Source organism: Spea bombifrons, chromosome 13 (assembly GCF_027358695.1).
Source record: "Spea bombifrons isolate aSpeBom1 chromosome 13, aSpeBom1.2.pri, whole genome shotgun sequence".
Classification (NCBI taxonomy): domain Eukaryota; kingdom Metazoa; phylum Chordata; class Amphibia; order Anura; family Pelobatidae; genus Spea; species Spea bombifrons.
In genome coordinates, this window is record NC_071099.1 from 12,673,862 (window position 1) to 12,693,296 (window position 19,435).

The 19,435-nt window shown below is 43.0% G+C and overlaps 1 protein-coding gene across 1 annotated transcript in view; it reads right to left on the reverse strand.

Moving 5' to 3' along the window:
* KCNH6 (potassium voltage-gated channel subfamily H member 6) overlaps positions 1-16,204 on the reverse strand; it is a 36,862-nt gene extending 20,658 nt beyond the window's left edge. Inside the window, exons 1-2 of the mRNA XM_053453372.1 lie at positions 15,553-16,204; positions 6,326-6,556 (exon numbers count right to left, since the gene is read on the reverse strand). Of these exons, the coding sequence (XP_053309347.1) occupies positions 6,326-6,556; positions 15,553-15,628 (307 nt within the window). The 5' untranslated portion in view covers positions 15,629-16,204. The remainder of the gene's footprint in view (positions 1-6,325; positions 6,557-15,552) is intronic.
* Between the last annotated feature and the right edge of the window lie 3,231 nt (positions 16,205-19,435).

Consider the following 19,435-nt stretch of genomic DNA (forward strand, 5'->3'; position numbering starts at 1 on the left):
CTGCCCCTTTAAATACAGTCTGTCTTCTGTTTTGCCGTCTCGTTTTGTCTTCCGCCCTCCCGTCTCCCATTTCCCGCGTCTCCCCTCCGTCTCGCTGTTTAAGATTCACAGCATGCGCAGGTGTGGAAATTGTGAATCATTGGAATTCATGTTCACACGTCCCGAAGTGAAGCATAAATACTGCTGCGTTATACTCGCTGATCTATACCTGCCGGGAACGCCGGCCGCCGCGGCTAGCAGAATCTTCTATTAGAATCTCACGTTTTCCATTGCAGAATATTGTCATTTTTTTTCGTCCTTGTTCAGACCAGTTATACCTGCACGAGGGTTCAAAGGCACCAGAAATGTATTTATTTGCTCAGTAGAGGAGCACTTTATCACAGATATCAAGGGTTAACCCGTCAAAAACGCCAACCCATCCATATAAGGTTTATCATAAATCGTCGCCGTCCCTTTAAATGTGTCTGGGATCTAAATGGAACAGTCTCTGTGTTTTTCCTTGTTCCTGACACCTGATTGTATCCCGTGCCTGCGCAGCTTTCTCTGCACGCCGCGCGCTCTATACCAGCAGCGGGTAACATATGGGTTTTACTTCTGAGACGTGGAAATGAAGAAAAAAAGTGATTCTCATTAGCAGAGTGCTGGCCTCCTAATTAGCATTATGCATATTTATCAACACAATGGGAAGTCTAGCAAGAAAAAAATACGATAGAGTAATAACCATGCTAACATTACACACTACATTCCCACTTATTCCTCCCCCTTTGCATTGCCCATCCCATGTTTCGATTGTAAGCTCTTCTGGACAGCCGCTTATTTATCTACGGTTCCTTCTAATATATTGCTGCATCGGGAATTTAAAGGGACAGTTTACTTTCCGTGACAGCCCCACTAAAGAAGAAACCACTTGGCTTAGGTAGAAGCTGCAGCTCTGGGGAATTTGCAGAAAGCACTCCCAGAAGGACTCTATCAGCTGCAACTTACTGTTTCTTCTAAGGTCCTCGCCATTGATTGGCTTCTTGAATCAGCCAATCAATGGCAGGAAAGCACACGGGGGGGGGGCTTTTTAGTCTCCCTCCCAGGAGAGATGCACCGAGCCAGTGCTGGAGCTGCCTGGAGGAACATATATCACGTGACATTACATATGTTCAGCTAAAGACACCTCCTCCGTGGCAAATAGCTGGGGAAAGGGCTGGGGCAAAGGGGCAAATGCATATGGGGGGGGGAATCTGCAGGATCTCCAATGCATTTGCAAGGGGGGATACCATGAAAGTTTAAAGGGGTCTCTCGTGTCATATACAAATACGCACATTTGTTGCCACCATAAAAGTAAATATAGGCAAAGTGTTACAAAGTTACCCCTTCCTAATGGGGCATGTCACTGCGGACAGCGGGGGTACATAATGGGCGATGGAATCCATCCTCGTATCCCACCCAGATTGATCTGTCCCCTGCGTGATAGCATCCCGGGGAATTAATCCGAGGGATTCACTGGAGTTAAATCTGTATCAATGTTATATAACAGGGGAGGGCAGCGGATGGGGAAAGGCTGAGCATGGAGTGCGGACTAAAAGGTCAACAACGATTGTTTATATCAGAGAGGGAGGGAGGGAGGGAGAAAGAGAAAACACGGAAAGGAGAAAAAGGGGGGAAAAGGAAAAGTGGAGAAAAGAGAGAATGAGACAGAACGTTGGGGAGAACAGACAAAGATATTTAGTGATGGAAAGAAATAAAAGATTCCTCGGCAGACTAGAAAAAATCCCACAAAACAGAGCTCTGTCATCGTGGCTTTTAAAATAACGTGCGAGACGCCAGCGACGGGAGGATTCCTGCGGCCGCATTCTCTGGAAAACCACATGAACCGCTGAGCCGCCAGGTGCCGCCGACCAAGAGACGCCGCAGAAAAGAGCCACGCGGCCCATCGACTATGCCCGTTCTCACAGTTGCTGCAAGATCTCAAAAGTCACTCGGTCCTCGGTCACGTCTGATTTTCAGGCCTGTCCCGTTCACTGAGCTGTTTTCATGGAAAACAAGGACATTTCTGTCTGTAACATAATTACAAAAGGGTTTCTAACCATCAATTATCCTTTACACTTAAACTTGGATCAGCGAACACAACGTGCCATTGGAACACAGGAGTGATGGGAGTAATAGGAATGATGGGAGTGATAAAGGACCATTGGAACACAGGAGTGATGGGAGTAATAGGAGTGATGGGAGTGATAAAGGACCATTGGAACACAGGAGTGATGGGAGTGATAAAGGACCTCTGTTCGCCTTTGAAGAAATTCCATTAAAAGTGACCCCAAACATTCGATTGGTCATGTATATATATATATATATACGGTCATTGTATTCTGGGTGTCGGAGCCGCGCGTTGCCCCTTGATATATTTTTCCTGCCGCACACTGCGGTGGGAGGAACATGGACGATGTTTGTCGGTATGGAAGGGATAGACAACATCTCTGATATAGCTCCATGCTATGGTAATCTTTTTTTCTAAACCATGGGATTATCTGGTGGAAATAACATGACAGATGTCACTGAAATAGTGACTCTAAGATGCCACGGGAAACTGCCCTTCTTGGACTACGATGCAGACGATGCACACAAGGATGGATCCTCACCATCTTTAACCCACCAACCTGTCTTCTCGTCACCTCCAACCGAATCTTATCCCAATGACACCTTCCAAACACTGACTTTAATAGCCCATCATAAAGACTTTCTCGCAGTGCCTCGCCAACAGCGCCAACTATAATTTGTACTTTTTTTGTATATTTTTTGCTTTTTTTTTTTAATGCTTCTGGAGACGATGACTTGATAGGAGCTAAAGATATTCCGAAGGACGTCACCTGTATTCAAGCAGGGCTAATCGAGACCTTAAGCTCTTTTCCTTGATGGATCATGGGGAACCTTCTCATCTTCTCATAACACGCCAACGCGATGACAGCTTATTTGTCTGTAGCCCAGAATAGGTGCTGTCACATAGTGTGAGAAAATACAAGACACGTCTATACATTGTAACCCCGGCTCGTCATAGACCCAAAAGTTTCACTCCTGATGTGAAAATGGATACCCCCCCCAAAAACAACAATTACGAGGCAACGTTCAATATTAACCTGCGGGCAAAAATCGATCGCTTTCAGAGGGAAATCAGTTTAATCTAGATTTAGAAGTATCCTGCAGGATAAAGCCTGTAGTTTTTTTACTTTATTAATATTGCAATTGTCACATGGATGAAGAAAAAATAAAATTCAGATGAAAATGTATTTAAGAATTTCCTTAGGGGTCTTATTACTGGTCCTAATGGAAACTTATGACTTAACCTGCATTCAAGCAGGGATATCAACCATAACATACTGGGAGCAAAAGCACCAACTGGGAGTCTTATATATGACCCCAGCGATGATAAAATAGGAAGGAGTCAGATCCAGACTGCGTGACCCAGAGAATCTGCCCCTTCAATCTGAGACTCCGGGGCAAACCCTGAGACTCCGGGGCAAGTTCTCAGGTATGGTCATCGCGGTAGTAGAAGAACCACATTTCCTTATCTGTTCCTTGGGACTTTTTCAGAAATGTTCTTCTCGTGGTGATCGACTCTTCTTCAACAATATTTTTTTTTATTTGTAAATAATATTAAAAATATTAAAAGCTTTCAATACAAACTTAAAAAAGCATTTGCCCTCCACACAAAACGCCTTCCTCTGTCTGTTCCTTATATTTATTCTCGCACCCTCCCAACTGCGTATTGGCACAATGTCATACTTTGCCCTCATTAAACAGTTTTTTATGTTGTTTCTGCCCTTGTAATTAACCCCACCGTCAGACACAATATTGTCGCTGCTCAGCTGTCAGTAGAAATGTGAGAGTCGTCTGCATGTATATGAAGTGGAGTTTCGGATTGCGGTTAAACAGCAGCGAACCGAAGATGTATTGTGAAGGACCTCAGGGTTCTGTCATCTCGAACCACCACCAGAAATCCACAGATGACAGGTGTTTCAATCCCCTTCCCTGTTTTACCCCCTACCACTTCTGCTGGGAGGCTGTTCCAATTATCTACCACCTTCTTACATTCCATCTAAACCTAGTTTTAGATAACGGCCTCTTGTTCTAAATTTCGCCTCCTTTGAAATAAACGTCCCTCTTTTGGTTTCCTTAATCCCTTTATGTTGTAGACATCCTAGTCTCGTGATTGTACTTCAGCCTCGGACCGTACGAACAGTTTCGGGTCCAGTGGCTTAAATCAGTGTCAGAGCTCCTAACCCCTCCATCTGATGGTACTTAGATTGATGATGGGGGCTGCCGCTGGAATGCCCACCCGCAGGCATTTGTGGCATATGGATAGGTGTTTATCTGTCATTGGTATATACTGTCTATAGAATTCCGCCTCGTGAAAATGTAACACTCCGCAGAAAGAGATGGAGTTCTACAAAGTGCTATTTTTTCCTTCGAGTGCGAGTGTAAGGTTTTGGCAGTTCCGACTATATCGTTACTTTAATGGTGGCAAAGTAAGCCCCGTCTGTCTGACTGGGAATGGGAATTCAAAGGCAAACAAAAGAAGTGCGATGTTCTCTATGCATTTGTTATGAGACGTGTTCCGGGGGAGAGAGAATGATGGAGCAGTATCAGCTAAAAGCTTCCTGCAACCGAGGCAATTATTATATGCTAATTATCTACAAACTTCTGTAAGCGTTATGTGTATGAATGTGTGTATCTGTGTGTAGGTGTATATGTAAGTGTGTGTATATGTGTGTGTGCTTGTATGTTTATCTGTGTGTGTGCGCGTGTGTGTATCTGTGTGTGTATGTGTGTGTGCGTGTATGTGTATCTGTGTGTGTGCGCGTGTGTGTATCTGTGTGTGTATGTGTGTGTGCGTGTATGTGTATCTGTGTGTGTATGTGTGTGTGCGTGTATGTGTATCTGTGTGTGTATGTGTGTGTGCGTGTATGTGTATCAGAGTGTGTGTGTATGTTTGTACCTTGTTTTTATGTCTTAACATTAGTTATAGAACTCTATACAGCTTGAAGGCAACGAAGGCTCATTCTTCATATGAAGGACCTCTTCAGAAAAGGTCCTCAAACCTTTTGTCAACATGTTGGTCCACTAAGGGATTTCACAACCTTGGAATAATGAACATCTTGGTTATCTTCCTTTAAAATGGCTGTGATTAGAGAGGACAGGGCCACCGTTACAGCTTCTGTCTTGGTCCACCAGAGAAGATATCCTCCTCCCAGCCAACCGCTAAGGACATCCTCAGTCCCTTCCAAGTTACACCTTCCTCATTGCTTGTGCTTGAAACAGATTTTATACAATGTAACAAATGAAACGGATACACTTTCTTCATGAGCAAACAATATTCCGCATAGATCCATATAAACACACACGCTCCTTGCGCAAACACGGCTTCTGCTGGCCCAAAACCAGACAGAAATAAACCTGGAACGGAAAGCTCTATTGTCTCGAATAACTCATTAACATCTCTCTTTTATATTTTTTTCTAAATATGACTGCTATTACTTAGATGTATTCGGTTTTACCAGCTTTTGCACCATTCCCCAGAACGAGAAGAAAGATCGCGTAAAGTGGCATTAAGTAATAAAAAGCTTTGCGCATGCACAAGCTTTGGTTATTGGGGGTTCTTCTCTTCGCACCTGTCACTTGGCGACATGCATAGAGCCCATTACCACATTCCTAATGTCCCACAGAGCATTCTGGGAAGGCCGTCTCACGGGAACTGTGTTAAAAGCAAGGACGACCTTGGTATGGGCTCCAACGACCTTCAAATATCATGCGTGGGCACGACGGAACCCGGTGATTCCAGGCTAAGCGCGACACGAGCATGGGGTGTATTTATTTAGGTGATAACAAGGCGCTCGGGCTTTGCAGGTCGCGATATATAGATGGAAAATGATACATTATCCGCACAGCTTTACTGCATTTTAAAAGAGGTTAAGTTTTCATCTACTCGAAAGCCCATGAGATTAATTAAACCTTTCCATGCCAGATGTGCCTGCAACAAATTCAATTACTGTAAAGTATGGCTCTAGTCCTCAATTACAAACGGGTTAATTCCTCTTTAGCACAAGATGTATATTTCCACAGTCAAACAGAAGGACGGAAACCTTCTAAAGTAATAATTCCCCAGTTGCCCAGAGAATAAGGTTGAGTGCTGCTGGACTACAGGGACCCCCGACCACCAAATGACCCAGGACCCAACAGGAATACCTAGTCGCCAAGCTAGCTGATTAGAAGGTAACACGCATGGAACGCGACAAGCCTACTCCTTATGATTTGTAGAAACGAAGGGATGCGAATGTCTTACCTTCCTTCCTGTAGTAGAGGATCTCCAGCTTACGTTCCTCGGACCCCAGCAGGGCTTGGGTAAGTTGGGTGATACTATTGTGCGTGGTTTCTGGACCGGTGAGGAAGTCGCAGGTGCATGGTCTCTGCATGACCTCCACCCTGGAATACCCGAACATGTCACAGAACCCGTCATTGCAATAAATGATGGCGCAGTTGTCCATCTGAGCATTGGCAATGAGGAACTTGCGGCCTGCGGGGAAAGAAAACAGTCATTCGTAATTCTGCTTACGCAACGAGACAGCCTGAGATGTGACTATACAAGAATATCTACAGCAAGAGAGCGAGAGATGGATGGAGTGTAGGAACTCTTGGAGGGATTAAAAATGGTTCCTCATCTCATAATGTATCGGACGCGTGATACTAGCAATGCTCTTCTTGGAATCATCTGGGGAGCTGTCCTTATTTACATCAGCTGTGGATTCATGGAACTGTCACACAGAAGAGACCCTCTAATGTAAACAAGATACATTTTAAGTTCTCGAAAGAACGCAAAACTACTTGGGAACTGACAGCAGGTATCCAAAGAGAAGACAGGACAGAGAAAAGAATTATAGTCTATATCTCCTCCGATGAGACCTCTGTGGTCTTTAAGTGTCTCCTACTTGGTTTCAAGCTACTGGAAACATATTAATCCAAGTAGCGGTCTGTGGGCACAGCCAATGCAAGCCTTTAATGATGCAATTCTAGACTTTAATCGCGACTCGATGTTTGTGCCGCTATCCTTTTATAGAAATGTAATTGTGTTTGTTTGCGTTTCACATTAATAGCTGCTGGCATTATTATAAAAGCATTCTGGCAGAGCAAATGCCTTAATAAAACATAAGCGAGCTAACAATCCCGATGACCATAATATTTCTGGACGGCCACTCGGGACTTGCCAAGCGGTAATGAGAACATTGTTGCAATAATGGACTTTTTCCTTATAAAAGCAAACAAAGGGGAAAAAAGTGAATATTCTCATGAAAATCCAGTACAGTCACCATTATCTGCCCTCTGTGAATCTTTACATTTGGAATTCCTGTCGACGTGTTTCTCAGCCTATGGGCCACCGATGGACCATCCAAGATCAAGTGAAACAAATACCGTGTTCTAATATATACGTAAAGTGATTATGGGCACAGGTCTCAAAGACCTCAATTCCAGAATATTCTACAGAATAAAGTTTCAGTTATCTCAGTATCCCAGATATTAATACTAAAACGTCTGAAAATTTATGAGAATAAGATGAAAACATGGTGGACACCATAGATTAGGACTTATTCTGTTCATGATTCAGGTCTAAGCGCGGGTTGCTCCAGACCACCATACAACATTAACCAACTCAAAAAACACACATATTTTGATCTCATCTCTTGTTGCAGTCACCATCTTTGTTTAGGTGTTAGACGTACATTTAAGAACATTATTAAACAACTCATTTTTTAGTTAATTTATGCCACCTTGGGAACGGGCTGCGCCTATAAACTTAAATGCCGCGGCCGCCGGTCCCACGATACAGAAAGCTGCGCAGCTATATATATAATTTATATGGAAAATACTCCAGGGCCATGGAGATAACTGACGACATATTGATAGAGGGTCAGGACTGTGAGATATTTTAAGTGGCTACATTATAAGCACATAATTGTCTCACTTGTACTGACCACCCAGCAGCTCTCGGCACTCGTAACACCTCCTCAAGTATCAACATATAGAGAGGTCTACGCCTAGGAGAGAGGCTGATCCTAATCTACAAGGTACCCACCAGGCGCCACATTCTTTATTGTTGTCTATTAGCTATTAGGTGCTCTCTTGCTCGGCCGAGAGCCCTGATGTATGACATTAGTCTTAGGGGTTGCTCTAAATCTCATAATTCTCAGCCAGACAAAATGTCCTTTGATGTTGGGGGGAGGCTGCGGATGCAGAGACTGTCTGATCCTATAACAGTATAGGTTATACTATATAGTCCATTGATCCCCACAATCCACGGATGAAACATCTGATGTCTGGCATGTCTTATGCTCTCCGAAAGCCTCAAAAGGGGTTAATTCTCTGCAACAGGTGTCTGAGAGGTAAATGTACAAAAATACAAACACAGCTGACAAGGCATATCATCTTTTGCCGGGTGAAACATCGAGCCTGATCCTGCCAGGATCTCTGAACGTGTGCGGCCAGCCATCTGTTACCTTCGCTGCTGGATATAATTAAATGGACAACTGAAAGCAGCATATATTAACGGCTGTCACCTGTGCTTGTACCTTCTCCCGGGAGAGTCATTTATCAAGGTCCCCGAACTGCTGAATTTGTTTAATGGCAACTCAGCCACCTGATTTTATCTGGCGATGAGGGCCCAGGGTCTTCACATTTCCAGATCGGTCCAATTAATCGCTAACACAACAGAAATAGGGTCGGAATTTCTAACACAGAACCTCGTAAATTCCATATCATTTTTTGAACGTTCTATAAAATTCTGTTTTGGAAATAAAAAAAGCCTGGTTTCACTCGGGGGCAATTAATTTCATTTCGGGGCGGCTGCTGACAGCGCAACTGTAGACTCTGAAAACCTTCGTACCATAAATATCTCGGGAGGTACATCAAAGGGACACAGATGTTACAATAATTGAACTGTTAGTAAGTCAAATGCGCTAATCTATAATTTCTGACATTCTGTTTGTTTTGAAATTACATCCAGGTATCATTTTCGACGGCAAATTGATTTATTACAATAAATGTTTGTAGAGCGTAGTAGCTTCTGTGAGAGAAACAGACCAGCCTATTTACTGAAGTCAACGGTAACTCAACCGACCAACTCATGATACCATTTTCAACAGCAGCTCATAAATCCATTAATGGCTAAGTCTTATGATGTTGGGTTGACGTTATGATTCTTCTGGCGAGTTGAATTGCCTACGACAACTCTTTATTTTCTTTTTTTGAGCCGGACTTGTGTTGGTCAGTTGGGGTGGCTGGAGTCAGCAGATGACTTTGAAGTCATGTTGCTCAGTCCAAATGAATGATTGAATGTTTGACGTCATCTGGGTCACCTTGCCCCTACTCAAGGAATTAAGTTAATGTTGGAGGACTTTTTTGTCTCAAACGAGGCCCAACTTCACTGCCAATTCCAAAGAGTTCAACTCTTTCAACTCTTTGTGGGTAGACAAATGCATATGGCTTCTATTTCATCTCAACACTAACTCATCACACCACATTCTCTAGACAACAACCCTAAGGTTTGAGAAAACATTTTAAACTAAGGAATTACCTTCTTTACCGTAGGGTGTACAGAGTCATTGACTAGAGTCAGGGAAAGAATAGGTCAACTTGCCCCGGGGGCAGCTGGTCTGGGGGGCAAATAGCCAGAAAGAAAGCTGCCAGTAAAGTAAGGGGGTGTGAGAGGGAGTGAGTGAGAGGGTGAGGGAGATGTATGAATGTATTTATGTTAGAATGAGAATGTATGTATATGTGTGTTAACATGAATATGTATATGAGCATGAATGTGTAAGTGTGTGCGCTTGAGTGTGTATGTGAATGTGGTGTGAGAGGTAGGATGAGTTAGCATGAGTATAAGTGGTGTTAGTGGGTATGAGTAAGTGTATGGTGGTATAAGTATGTGTTTAAGCGTGAGTATGGAATATGTGTGTTAGCATGATTGTGTAAGTGTGTGTACATATGTGTGCCAGTGCCGATGTTGGGGGGGGGCAATGTGCCGATAGGGCCACTTGGATTTACTTGCCCCTGGGCCAGAGTGTGCAAGCCCTCCCCCTGACTTTCCCCTTATGCTTTTTTCTAGGGCAACTTCATGAAATGATGGGTTCTATCTCTTAGTAGGTACGGCAGCTTCCCTGCTGTTATATTTACATTAAACATACCTTTTCCCCTTGCTTATACGCCCATTATCTCACGCCGGATTGGATAAAAGTAATTTGATGGTACATTTGGAAGGGCATCACATATATGTCAGTTTTTCCCGTATTATTTTGGCATTTCAAGAAACCTGAAAGAATTTTGCAATCGGTCGTTGGATCGCTAAGGAAGAGAAACCTGTTACCAAATCTACATAGAAAACACTTTTTTCGGAGTTATTTATAACACAGATCCCCGCGCGCTCACACGGAGAGCATCTGTGCCAGCTGCCTGTATATTTCTTATTTAAATTTTATTTGTATGAACGCTTTTTATGTTTTTTTAATGTGAAGAAAAGGGAAGAGACTAGAAGACAGAAGGCAGAGGAGTCAAGGAAACAAACACACGCTTTCTCGCCTCATTCCAAAGCACTCGAGGTGTTTGCACCCTTAACCCTTTGAGTGCCAAAGAAGTATATCGTCCATGTTTTATTCAGTGGAATCGCCAATATAAAAATGTCATTGCTTGGGGTAATAATGTGTACTAAATTCAATTACAACATAAAGCCTACATTGCTTGAAGTGTTTTAATTCACCAATTGAGGTGTCTCAGGATTCTATAGTGCAGCTCAGTTTACTGGGGCAATAGATAAGTGGAGCAGCCTCCCAGTAGAAGTGGCAGAGGGTAATACAGTGAGGGTATTAAACATGCATGGGATAGACATACGGCTCCTGGATCTAATACGAAACCAACGACTGATTAAGTCTTTACAGCAGGAGAAACGGGCTGAAAATGTGTCCATTTACCGGTTCAGATTGTTTACTATGAACCCGGTAAGATCTTTTTTAACAAAATTTACCTCGTTTCTACCCATTTATTAAGCCGCGTAAATCCCGGCAATTTCTAAACCAGCACAGCCTGGAACAGGAGGGGCGGCTCAGAGGATTTAACTTCCCATTCAAAAGATCAAATTACAAACAGATACCCGGCCGGCTAAATCAGCCCTGGATGCAATGTCGCCGAGGGGGGCGAGTCCATCGCGGCCAATGGGCATCGAACAGACGGACTCGTAATCCCAGCGGCGGATTCCCCCGAACCTGCCCCCTTTTAAATAGATTTCCATTTCTTATCATCTCGTGTTTTTTTCCAGAATACCAGAGACCAGAAATCTAATAAAAAATCTTTAAATACCAAAAGGGGTCAAATAAAGTAATGGAGGGTCGGAGAAAAGCTTGGATTTGGGTGGTAGATAGGCGGAACAGCCTTTGGGCAGAAGACCGAGGACCATGTGAGGTTTGAGGTTAAAAGAATTAAAAGGACGGACAAACTGGACGGCCAAATCTACGATGGTGTCGCGTAGTTGAGTGCCACGGGCAGTTAAAGTGCCGGGTTTCTGGCTTTTAAACTTATTGAACTAAAATCTCCCCTCTTTGGGGAATAATTTTAGATATATTAAGAACATTTTTCTGTCTTGGCCGTACCAACCGAGGGCTCCGCCGTCTTAATGGGTAATCTTATGTCAGGCAGAAATCAATGGAATGAAGTATATTGAATGGCCGTCGCTCTTTATTGAGTTACTTTTCTTTTTAATACACTATATATACGGGTGTAATGGTCCCGGTGTAGATGGGGATCAGCAGCTAAGGAACATAAAGTGACAAAAGCCAAGAATTACATAGAAACATAGAAGATTGGCCCCGTTCGGCCCGTCTAGTCGCCCATTTCACCTTAATCACATATCGAGAGAAAAAAACTCGTATTTGGGAAATTTCGAAGGCGTATGTTGCTATATAGGTTTGTATCCTGATAACCTCTAGGGTGGTCCTCGTCGATAGAATTCCCATAAAGTAGGCCATCTACCTTGACGACGTCCCTGGCGTTACTGAGCGCGTAGCTTTGATATCTGTCATATTGAGATGAATGGAGCCGGGATTTCTCAGCGGTATCAATTAAGCGCTGTGTATGAAACATTGTTACCGGTTTGAAACACAATAAGCCAAAGCTTATTAGAAAAATAGGACGTTGTGATTGGCAGAGGAGAAAAAGAATCGTAACCGGCTGAAACTGGAGAATTTTTGCATTTTTTTTTTTTAGCTAATATGACTGCATTTTATATTTTTTTTCCCTAATGGGCCATATGATTACGAGTTTATTAAGTTAATGTTCACACCGTTAAATAAATTCTATTTACAATATGTCTGAGTTCTTTCAGCAGTTATAGAAATTCTCTAGGATAGAAAAATTTCATTTCGATCACGCATTTATATTTTAGTTTCTCGCTATAAAATTTAATAAAAGATCATAAAGTCTCCTGGTTTCAGACTTTGGCTCCCAGACAGAAGCTGACGCTGTTGAATTACTGGTGAGGTGGGAATATGAAGTTCTCTGCCGGGTTCCTGGAGAGGAGATTCATCTTCTAATGCCTTTAATTCTACAGAGTCGTAGTTTGTAGATGAGTTTCTGTGAGCTGAAACATTGTAACGTACAGCATCACCTATACAGTACATCGTAGGGCCAACCTATGGGAATTCCATGCAGAAGAAGACCCACCACCGGCCTTCATAATGCTTCATGAAATAATGTGTTCGAAATATTTCTCCTTAACTCAACTGGAGACTCAAGTTTGGAAATGAGATGTTGTTAAGGAGTTGTATACCCCATAAATAGTATATTTAACAAAAAAAAATGGATATTGAAGTAAACATCCCAATCTGAGGTCTACTTCAACGTTGTGTAGGCCTCTGTTTCCTGAGTGTTGTCTTCTGCAGTGAGTTGTGTGACGTCAGTAAATTCAGATGTATATCGAGGTGACCACCGAAGGGCCATGATAATCAGCCAGACAGAATATGTCCTTCAAGCTCTGAGTCTACAATTCGGCTACAATTGGGTTCATACAAGATCCGGGGGAACGTGACGTCTCTCTATATTAATGTAATCTGATATCCCTGTCACATAGTTTCATATGATTGAGTGTAGAACCTGGAAACATTTTAATAATAAATAATATCATGTGAGCTCATCCAGAGACAGTTTAAAGGGACAGCAAGAAGACGCGATGGCCCCATCACCCGGGCAAACTAAAAGCATGAAATACTCAAGAAGAGCGTGTCTGCTTTCGGTTTTAAGATCAGCGAAGGGTTACATCGTAGACAGTTTTTGCAACATAACATTCTGTACCGAACGATAAATATCCCCGGCTAAAAACCTTTTAAAAAAAACGTTAAAAAGAAAGATTAAAATTCAAAATAAAAAAAACATAATAAAAATGGGGGTGGTTGTTTTCCGTGTATTAATTTCTTAATGCTTTCAGGAAACCGCTTCTAAGCTTTCAGGTGCTGAGTATTTCATTAGGCCGCTAGGCATTAAAGCTCAAGAGATGAGTCTGTTATTAAAACACTATATTGTGAGCTCCGTGCTGTATTATACAGATTATAGGCTTTGGAGGACCGTTTCCCATTTTAGTTTTTTTTTTTTTTATCTTGTTGGTTCTTAAATGCTTTTTTTTTTTCCTACGCAAGTTGCTTTCTAATCATCTCTAATCATAACCCAGTAAAGTGCCGTCCGTTCAAAAAACATATTAAAATCTAATCTAAAATGCAGCAAATGTAACCAATTTATTTTTATTATTCTGCAAATATCCTCAACAGCTTACTCTCTTCAATCGCTAAAATGAATTTATTAGCACATATTCCTCGAGATTTATTCGAGGGTTGTTACTATATTCCCACCTTCTCTCGCTAGTTCTTATATAGTTTTATGCAGAAAAGGGGGGGGGTAGGACTTTTGCCCCACCAGGGGGTCGCTAGTAGGTCAACACATCCCTGGCTTTTTATTTTGGGTGAAATTTACACTTTGTGTTGTCAGATCGTTACCAACTCTGAATCCAGACATGTTTTATTTTCACCGAAAAGGGGCTTCATCAAGCAGGTCTGGAGGGTCCCAAATAGAAGCATGGATGCAATCTGGCTTCTTTTTAGGGCTCACCTTCATTTAATTTTCTCTTGAAAATCTATGTCTCCAGTACAATTAAACCAAAATACCTGCTTCCTGGCGTCTGCCAGAGCAGGAAAACCAATGATGGAAGTTAAGGGTTAAGATGAATGGCTCTGGGGGCCACAAATTGCCTAATGATGAATGAGTATCTCCACAGCAACTAGAATGACTATTGGTGCCCCCACACGATGAACAAAAGAAACACTAAGAGCTCATTCATTAACTTTACCCCATTGGGCATTGTACACCTAGCCGGGGCAGACCATAGGCGGTTTCCTATGTCACTTAGGTGGTGGTGGCAAGAGGGCATTGCTGGGGGCTGTAGCCTTTGTTGGTGCATGAGGGGCAACACAGTCCACCTAGGGGTCTAGAACACTAGGTGTGGCCCTGCACAGGACAAAACTCACACGTTATAGACACAACGCACGCTTACACCATAGCCCTCTCCGTCTGTCTAACTGAGTTCAGAACACTCTCTAAGTACTTGTCTCCCTGTCGGTCTCAGATAACGGTCCCATTTCAATGAGAAAGCCCCCGAATTAGATTTAAATAGCGACACCGCCGCCGCTCTGTTCTTCGCTTGCATTGTTTAGAATCTGTCAACAGGCATAATAAGGAAATCTGCTCATTGCGAAAATGTATTTTCATTCTTAATCCACTGAGACCCAGCAGAGGTGGTTCACACCCCATCCCCCAAGCCCCTGTCTCCATAGGACTCAAAACGCACATCGGCAAAGTCTGGTTGGTATCTGATGTCGGGATACTTTGATCTGGGGAAATATATTAAAAGATTAAGCCATAGATAATGTTTTGCGTGAGCAGCATGAGAGTTGTTGTTGAAGTCAACAGAAGAAGTTTGTGTAGTAGATCACAGCTGTCACAATGTATCAGGGGAGGAGGTATTTGGCTGAAGATCCAGGACGTGGATTAAAAGAATACGAAGCCTCGGTAACCTGAGACAGCCAAAATGATACTGGGAGTTGGAGTGCATAAAAGTAAACTATGCATCACTGTTTAAACCTTTGGTTCCTAAGAAGAAACATAGAATTTGCAGGCAGATCGGCCCCCATTCGGCCCCCGTCTAGCCATTTTTCCTGCTGTAAAGACTCAAACCATAATCAGTCGTTGGTCCCGTCTTAGATTCAGGAGCCGTATGTCTATCCAATGCATGTTTAAAACCCTCACTGCATTACCCTCTACCACTTCTGCTGGGAGGCTGTTCCGCTTATGTACCACCCTCTCAGTGTAGTGCCGATCTGTCCTTTCCAGCGATTGCAAGCCTGTGTTTGCTAAATGTTGCTAATAATTACTTGTTGATTAACCATTCAGTATCTCAATCAGTAGTAACGTATTCGGGTCGTTAGTACTTACTTTGCCCTTCAAACTTCCGGATGATGGTGTCCAGATAAGTGTTCTGGGGGGCCACATGCCCTCTCCTTACTGGCATCTTGGAGTCTTTTGTCTCCTTTCTCTATGAACTCTAAAAAGTTACTAGCAACCTCAGCGTCCTCTCCTTTTAGAGAGGAGATCTCACCATAGAAGGACAAATAACCCCTTGAAACATCAAAACATCCCCGAGCGGATCCCTTCCCTTCATGGAAAAGACATCTCAACGTTCACATCCAGGTGCAACTCTGATCCTCGATGCCACACAACGGAAGCTGAAACCAATGCTAAAGAATAGGGACCTTCTCCCTTTTTTCCTGTAGAGTCGGGAGAGTCAATGGAAACAAACTGTTAATCGTTCCCTTCCCTACTCCCCAACCTCACGCAAGAGCCGGAGGAACAGAGTTGTCAGCAGCAACAACTGCTAGAGTGACAACCTCCATAAAAGCTCTCGCATGTGTCCTCTTGTTCAAGTCCCCATGGAGGTCAGAGATCAGAGGAGGAGGTGACCATGAAAAGGCTGGAGACCGCAGGAGGTTACGAGGAGCTCCTTCCGACCTTCTCTGCTCCCGAAGCTTTTGTCTGGCTCTCACAATTCAGATCAATGGCAAGATAGCAGGAGCTGTCCTCTGGCCGCGGTGCTGGGCGTTCAGCGAGTAATCCGCCACTGGTGGTTGGGGGGGAGTTGGGTTGGGAGGTGGAGTAGGACTGCTGGCCATTAAATCCAGCATCACGTTGCATGTGCAGACAAGTCTTATTTTCCTTCTATATAAGACATTTAGAGAGAGAGCGAGATAGAGAGAGCGAGATAGAGAGAGCGAGATAGAGAGAGAGAGAGAGGAATAAACAAAGAGAAATCCCTTCTCTACACTCTCTAGCTGCCGGCGATACCTGCTGCCTGCTGAACGTTACATCCAAACAAAGAAGGTTTATACGACGGGCTTCGTATGTATCTGCGTAAAGAGAAAGACACATCGTACCGAGTGCAGACTGAGGCGTCTGTATCACAGAGCAAGTGTTTAATGAGAATCTTCAGAAATCCTCGAGCCGAGTTTTCTCCATTAACCCGATGGTATTCAGAGATCCCGTCGTAACACAGACAGAGACATTTAAATACACAAGGGGTTAAACAAAAGACAGGAGGGGAGTTTTTATTGTAAAAGAGGGGAAATGTTATAAGAAGAAGCCGTAATCTAAAACTAGAGGATCAGAGGCTGAGATGGAATGGAAGGAAGGTTTGACTTTACTGAGAGGGTGTTAGATACGTGGAAGAGCCTCCCAGCAGAAGTGGTAGAAGGTAATACAGTGAGGAGATTTAAACATGCATGGGGTAGGGATGCGGCTCCTGAATCTAAGATGAGACCAACGACTGATTTGAGTCTTTACTGCAGGAGAAACAGGCAGACTAGACGGCTGTAATACCAGGTGACTTATGATGTCATAAGCTGTAACGTTGCACAGCCTGTAACTCATACATCATTTTCCCGCAAGTTCCCCACCCATTTTCGTAGCTGGAAGAATTGTTCTGTTGAGCTTCACTTATCACGTGGTTTAGTAGATAAGGCCGAATGGGCTGCTTGTCACATGTTAGTTTAAAACAAAAATATTTTTTCATTGACGCATTGCAAGAAGACACTCAAATTCCTCTCTTCGGTAAACCAGAGTAAATCTGGATTCTGGATCTCGATCACAGTCTGGATCTGACTCCCTCCTATTCTCCCCCCTCTGCGATCATATATAAGACTACCAGTTAGTGCTTTTGCCCCCAGTATGTTATGGTTGATATCCCTGCTTGAATGCAGGTGACCCCCTTAAGTGCCTCTTTAAATAATGACAAGTCTAGGTTTCCCAGAGGGCCGGGATTAGAGCCATTTGGCTAACACATTTGGCGAGTCATAAAAGGTAATTAAAGGGTTAATATGTCGAGGGTCTCAGGGGCAGCTCGTTTAGAGAGTCCCCAGGTACGGTGATTACCCGGCTGCCGGACGGCTTCAGAAGAAACCAATCACTAAACAAACTGATATTATTTATCCCAATAAGCGGAGAGATAAATCGCTGCGCGACGCCATCAGGCGCCCCTTAAATCATCCCGAAAGCAATTTCATGGCTGAAAAATCCAAACCCTGAACAATAAAAGTTTTTTTTTTTTTGTTTTTTTACAGAAAACTTTGTCCAATATAACTCACCGTTTAAAAAATATAATTGGGGTTATTTTTTATATTAACCCTTTGTGCTCAGGAATCCACATTGCGGATGCAGGGCAAAATATTCTTAATGGACTAGATATTTCTACAGTTCCCTACCTATTTCTTGTTGCCGGTACATCAAATGGTTAAGTATTCACACTTTTTAGGTTGGGACTCTCAGATGCATGTTGGCTGAGCACTGCAGCGACTACTCTGGAAATCCACATTTCCCTGAGTGACAGGACTACCGATGCAAGACCTGTTGGCGTCAGGACCCTCTTTTTTTTTCATTCACGTAGGAAAATATAAGTATATTTAACCAATGCTTGGCACGTGCGATGGCCTCCACGGCCATATGACGAGTGAGATGGGTTTTAGTGACGTCCTCTCCCCAGACCCTTGGGAACACAATGAGAAATTGCCACGGGTATCTTCTCTCACGCTTTCCTGACTTTGATGAATAGTCCACGCGGACAAAACCTTTAGAAAACATTAATGCATTCAAAGAAGTACAAAAAAAATAGGCAAAGACTGAGATGGTAGAAGCATAAAAGTTCATATCTTAAAAAATGGGGGAGGGCGAAGATACTGTTCTCTACGAAAAAAATGGTGGCTTATTAATAGAATTCAATCCCCAAAGGCATTAGTAGAAGGCAAATACAGTAAGAGAATTAATCTCCATTTGGAAGAGATGCCAGACTAATGCATGAATATTAAAGATGAACTAACAGGTAGACGGAGGCGAAGGGGCCCAGGCTTAGTGTTCGGAGGAATAATCCTGTAGAGAAGTAATTATCATCGTCTTTCCCATATTATTTGGTGTAGAGATTTATAGACTTTAGATCAGTGCAGAAACTTATCTTTTTAGGCTCTTGTTTTTATAATAAACATCATTTCATTGTAGAGTTAGAAGCTGCCATTGTAGGAAGTCATGTGACGTGTTGATGCCACTTCCTCCTCGGACACTACAGTGAGAGGATCTCTTTACGGCACAGGCAATGAAATTCTTAATGTACTAATAGTATAATCTTTAACAATAATAATGGAAAATGTTGATTAACCAGTGATTTTGTGGGATGAAGTAACACAATTTAAAACTGTATCTCGTAAATTCTACTATAAAGAATAGCAAAGGAATGTATTGGTGCGTTCACAAGGTCAACTCAATGAGCCTGGACGGCAGGACCATAAAGCAAGCTCTATAAAGACATGGTTGGATGAGGTTGGGGTGAAAGAACTTGAGCGGCCGCACAGAGCCCCGACCTCAACCCCATCGAACACCTTTGGGATATTGGAACAGAGATTGCGGGGCCGGGCGTCTCGTCCAACACCAGCACCTGACCTCACAAACGCTCTAGTGGATGAATGGGCAAAAATTTCCCTAGAAACTTCCCAAAATCTTGTGGAAAGCCTTCCTGGAAGAGTGGAAGCTGCTATAGCCCCAAAGGGGGGGACCAACTTCATATTAATGTCTATGTATTTAGAACTTGATGGCATCAAAATCCCGGTTGGTGTAATGGTCAGGTGTCCCCATACTTTTGTCCATATACTGTATATATTATCTGGGAATATCAAAAAGATAATTGTATGTTGGCCAATTCTCATCATTTTAAACCAACCAATCCTTTTGATTAAACTAATATCCTGACTATGCATCGATAATTCCTGCTTTTTCTGCAGTC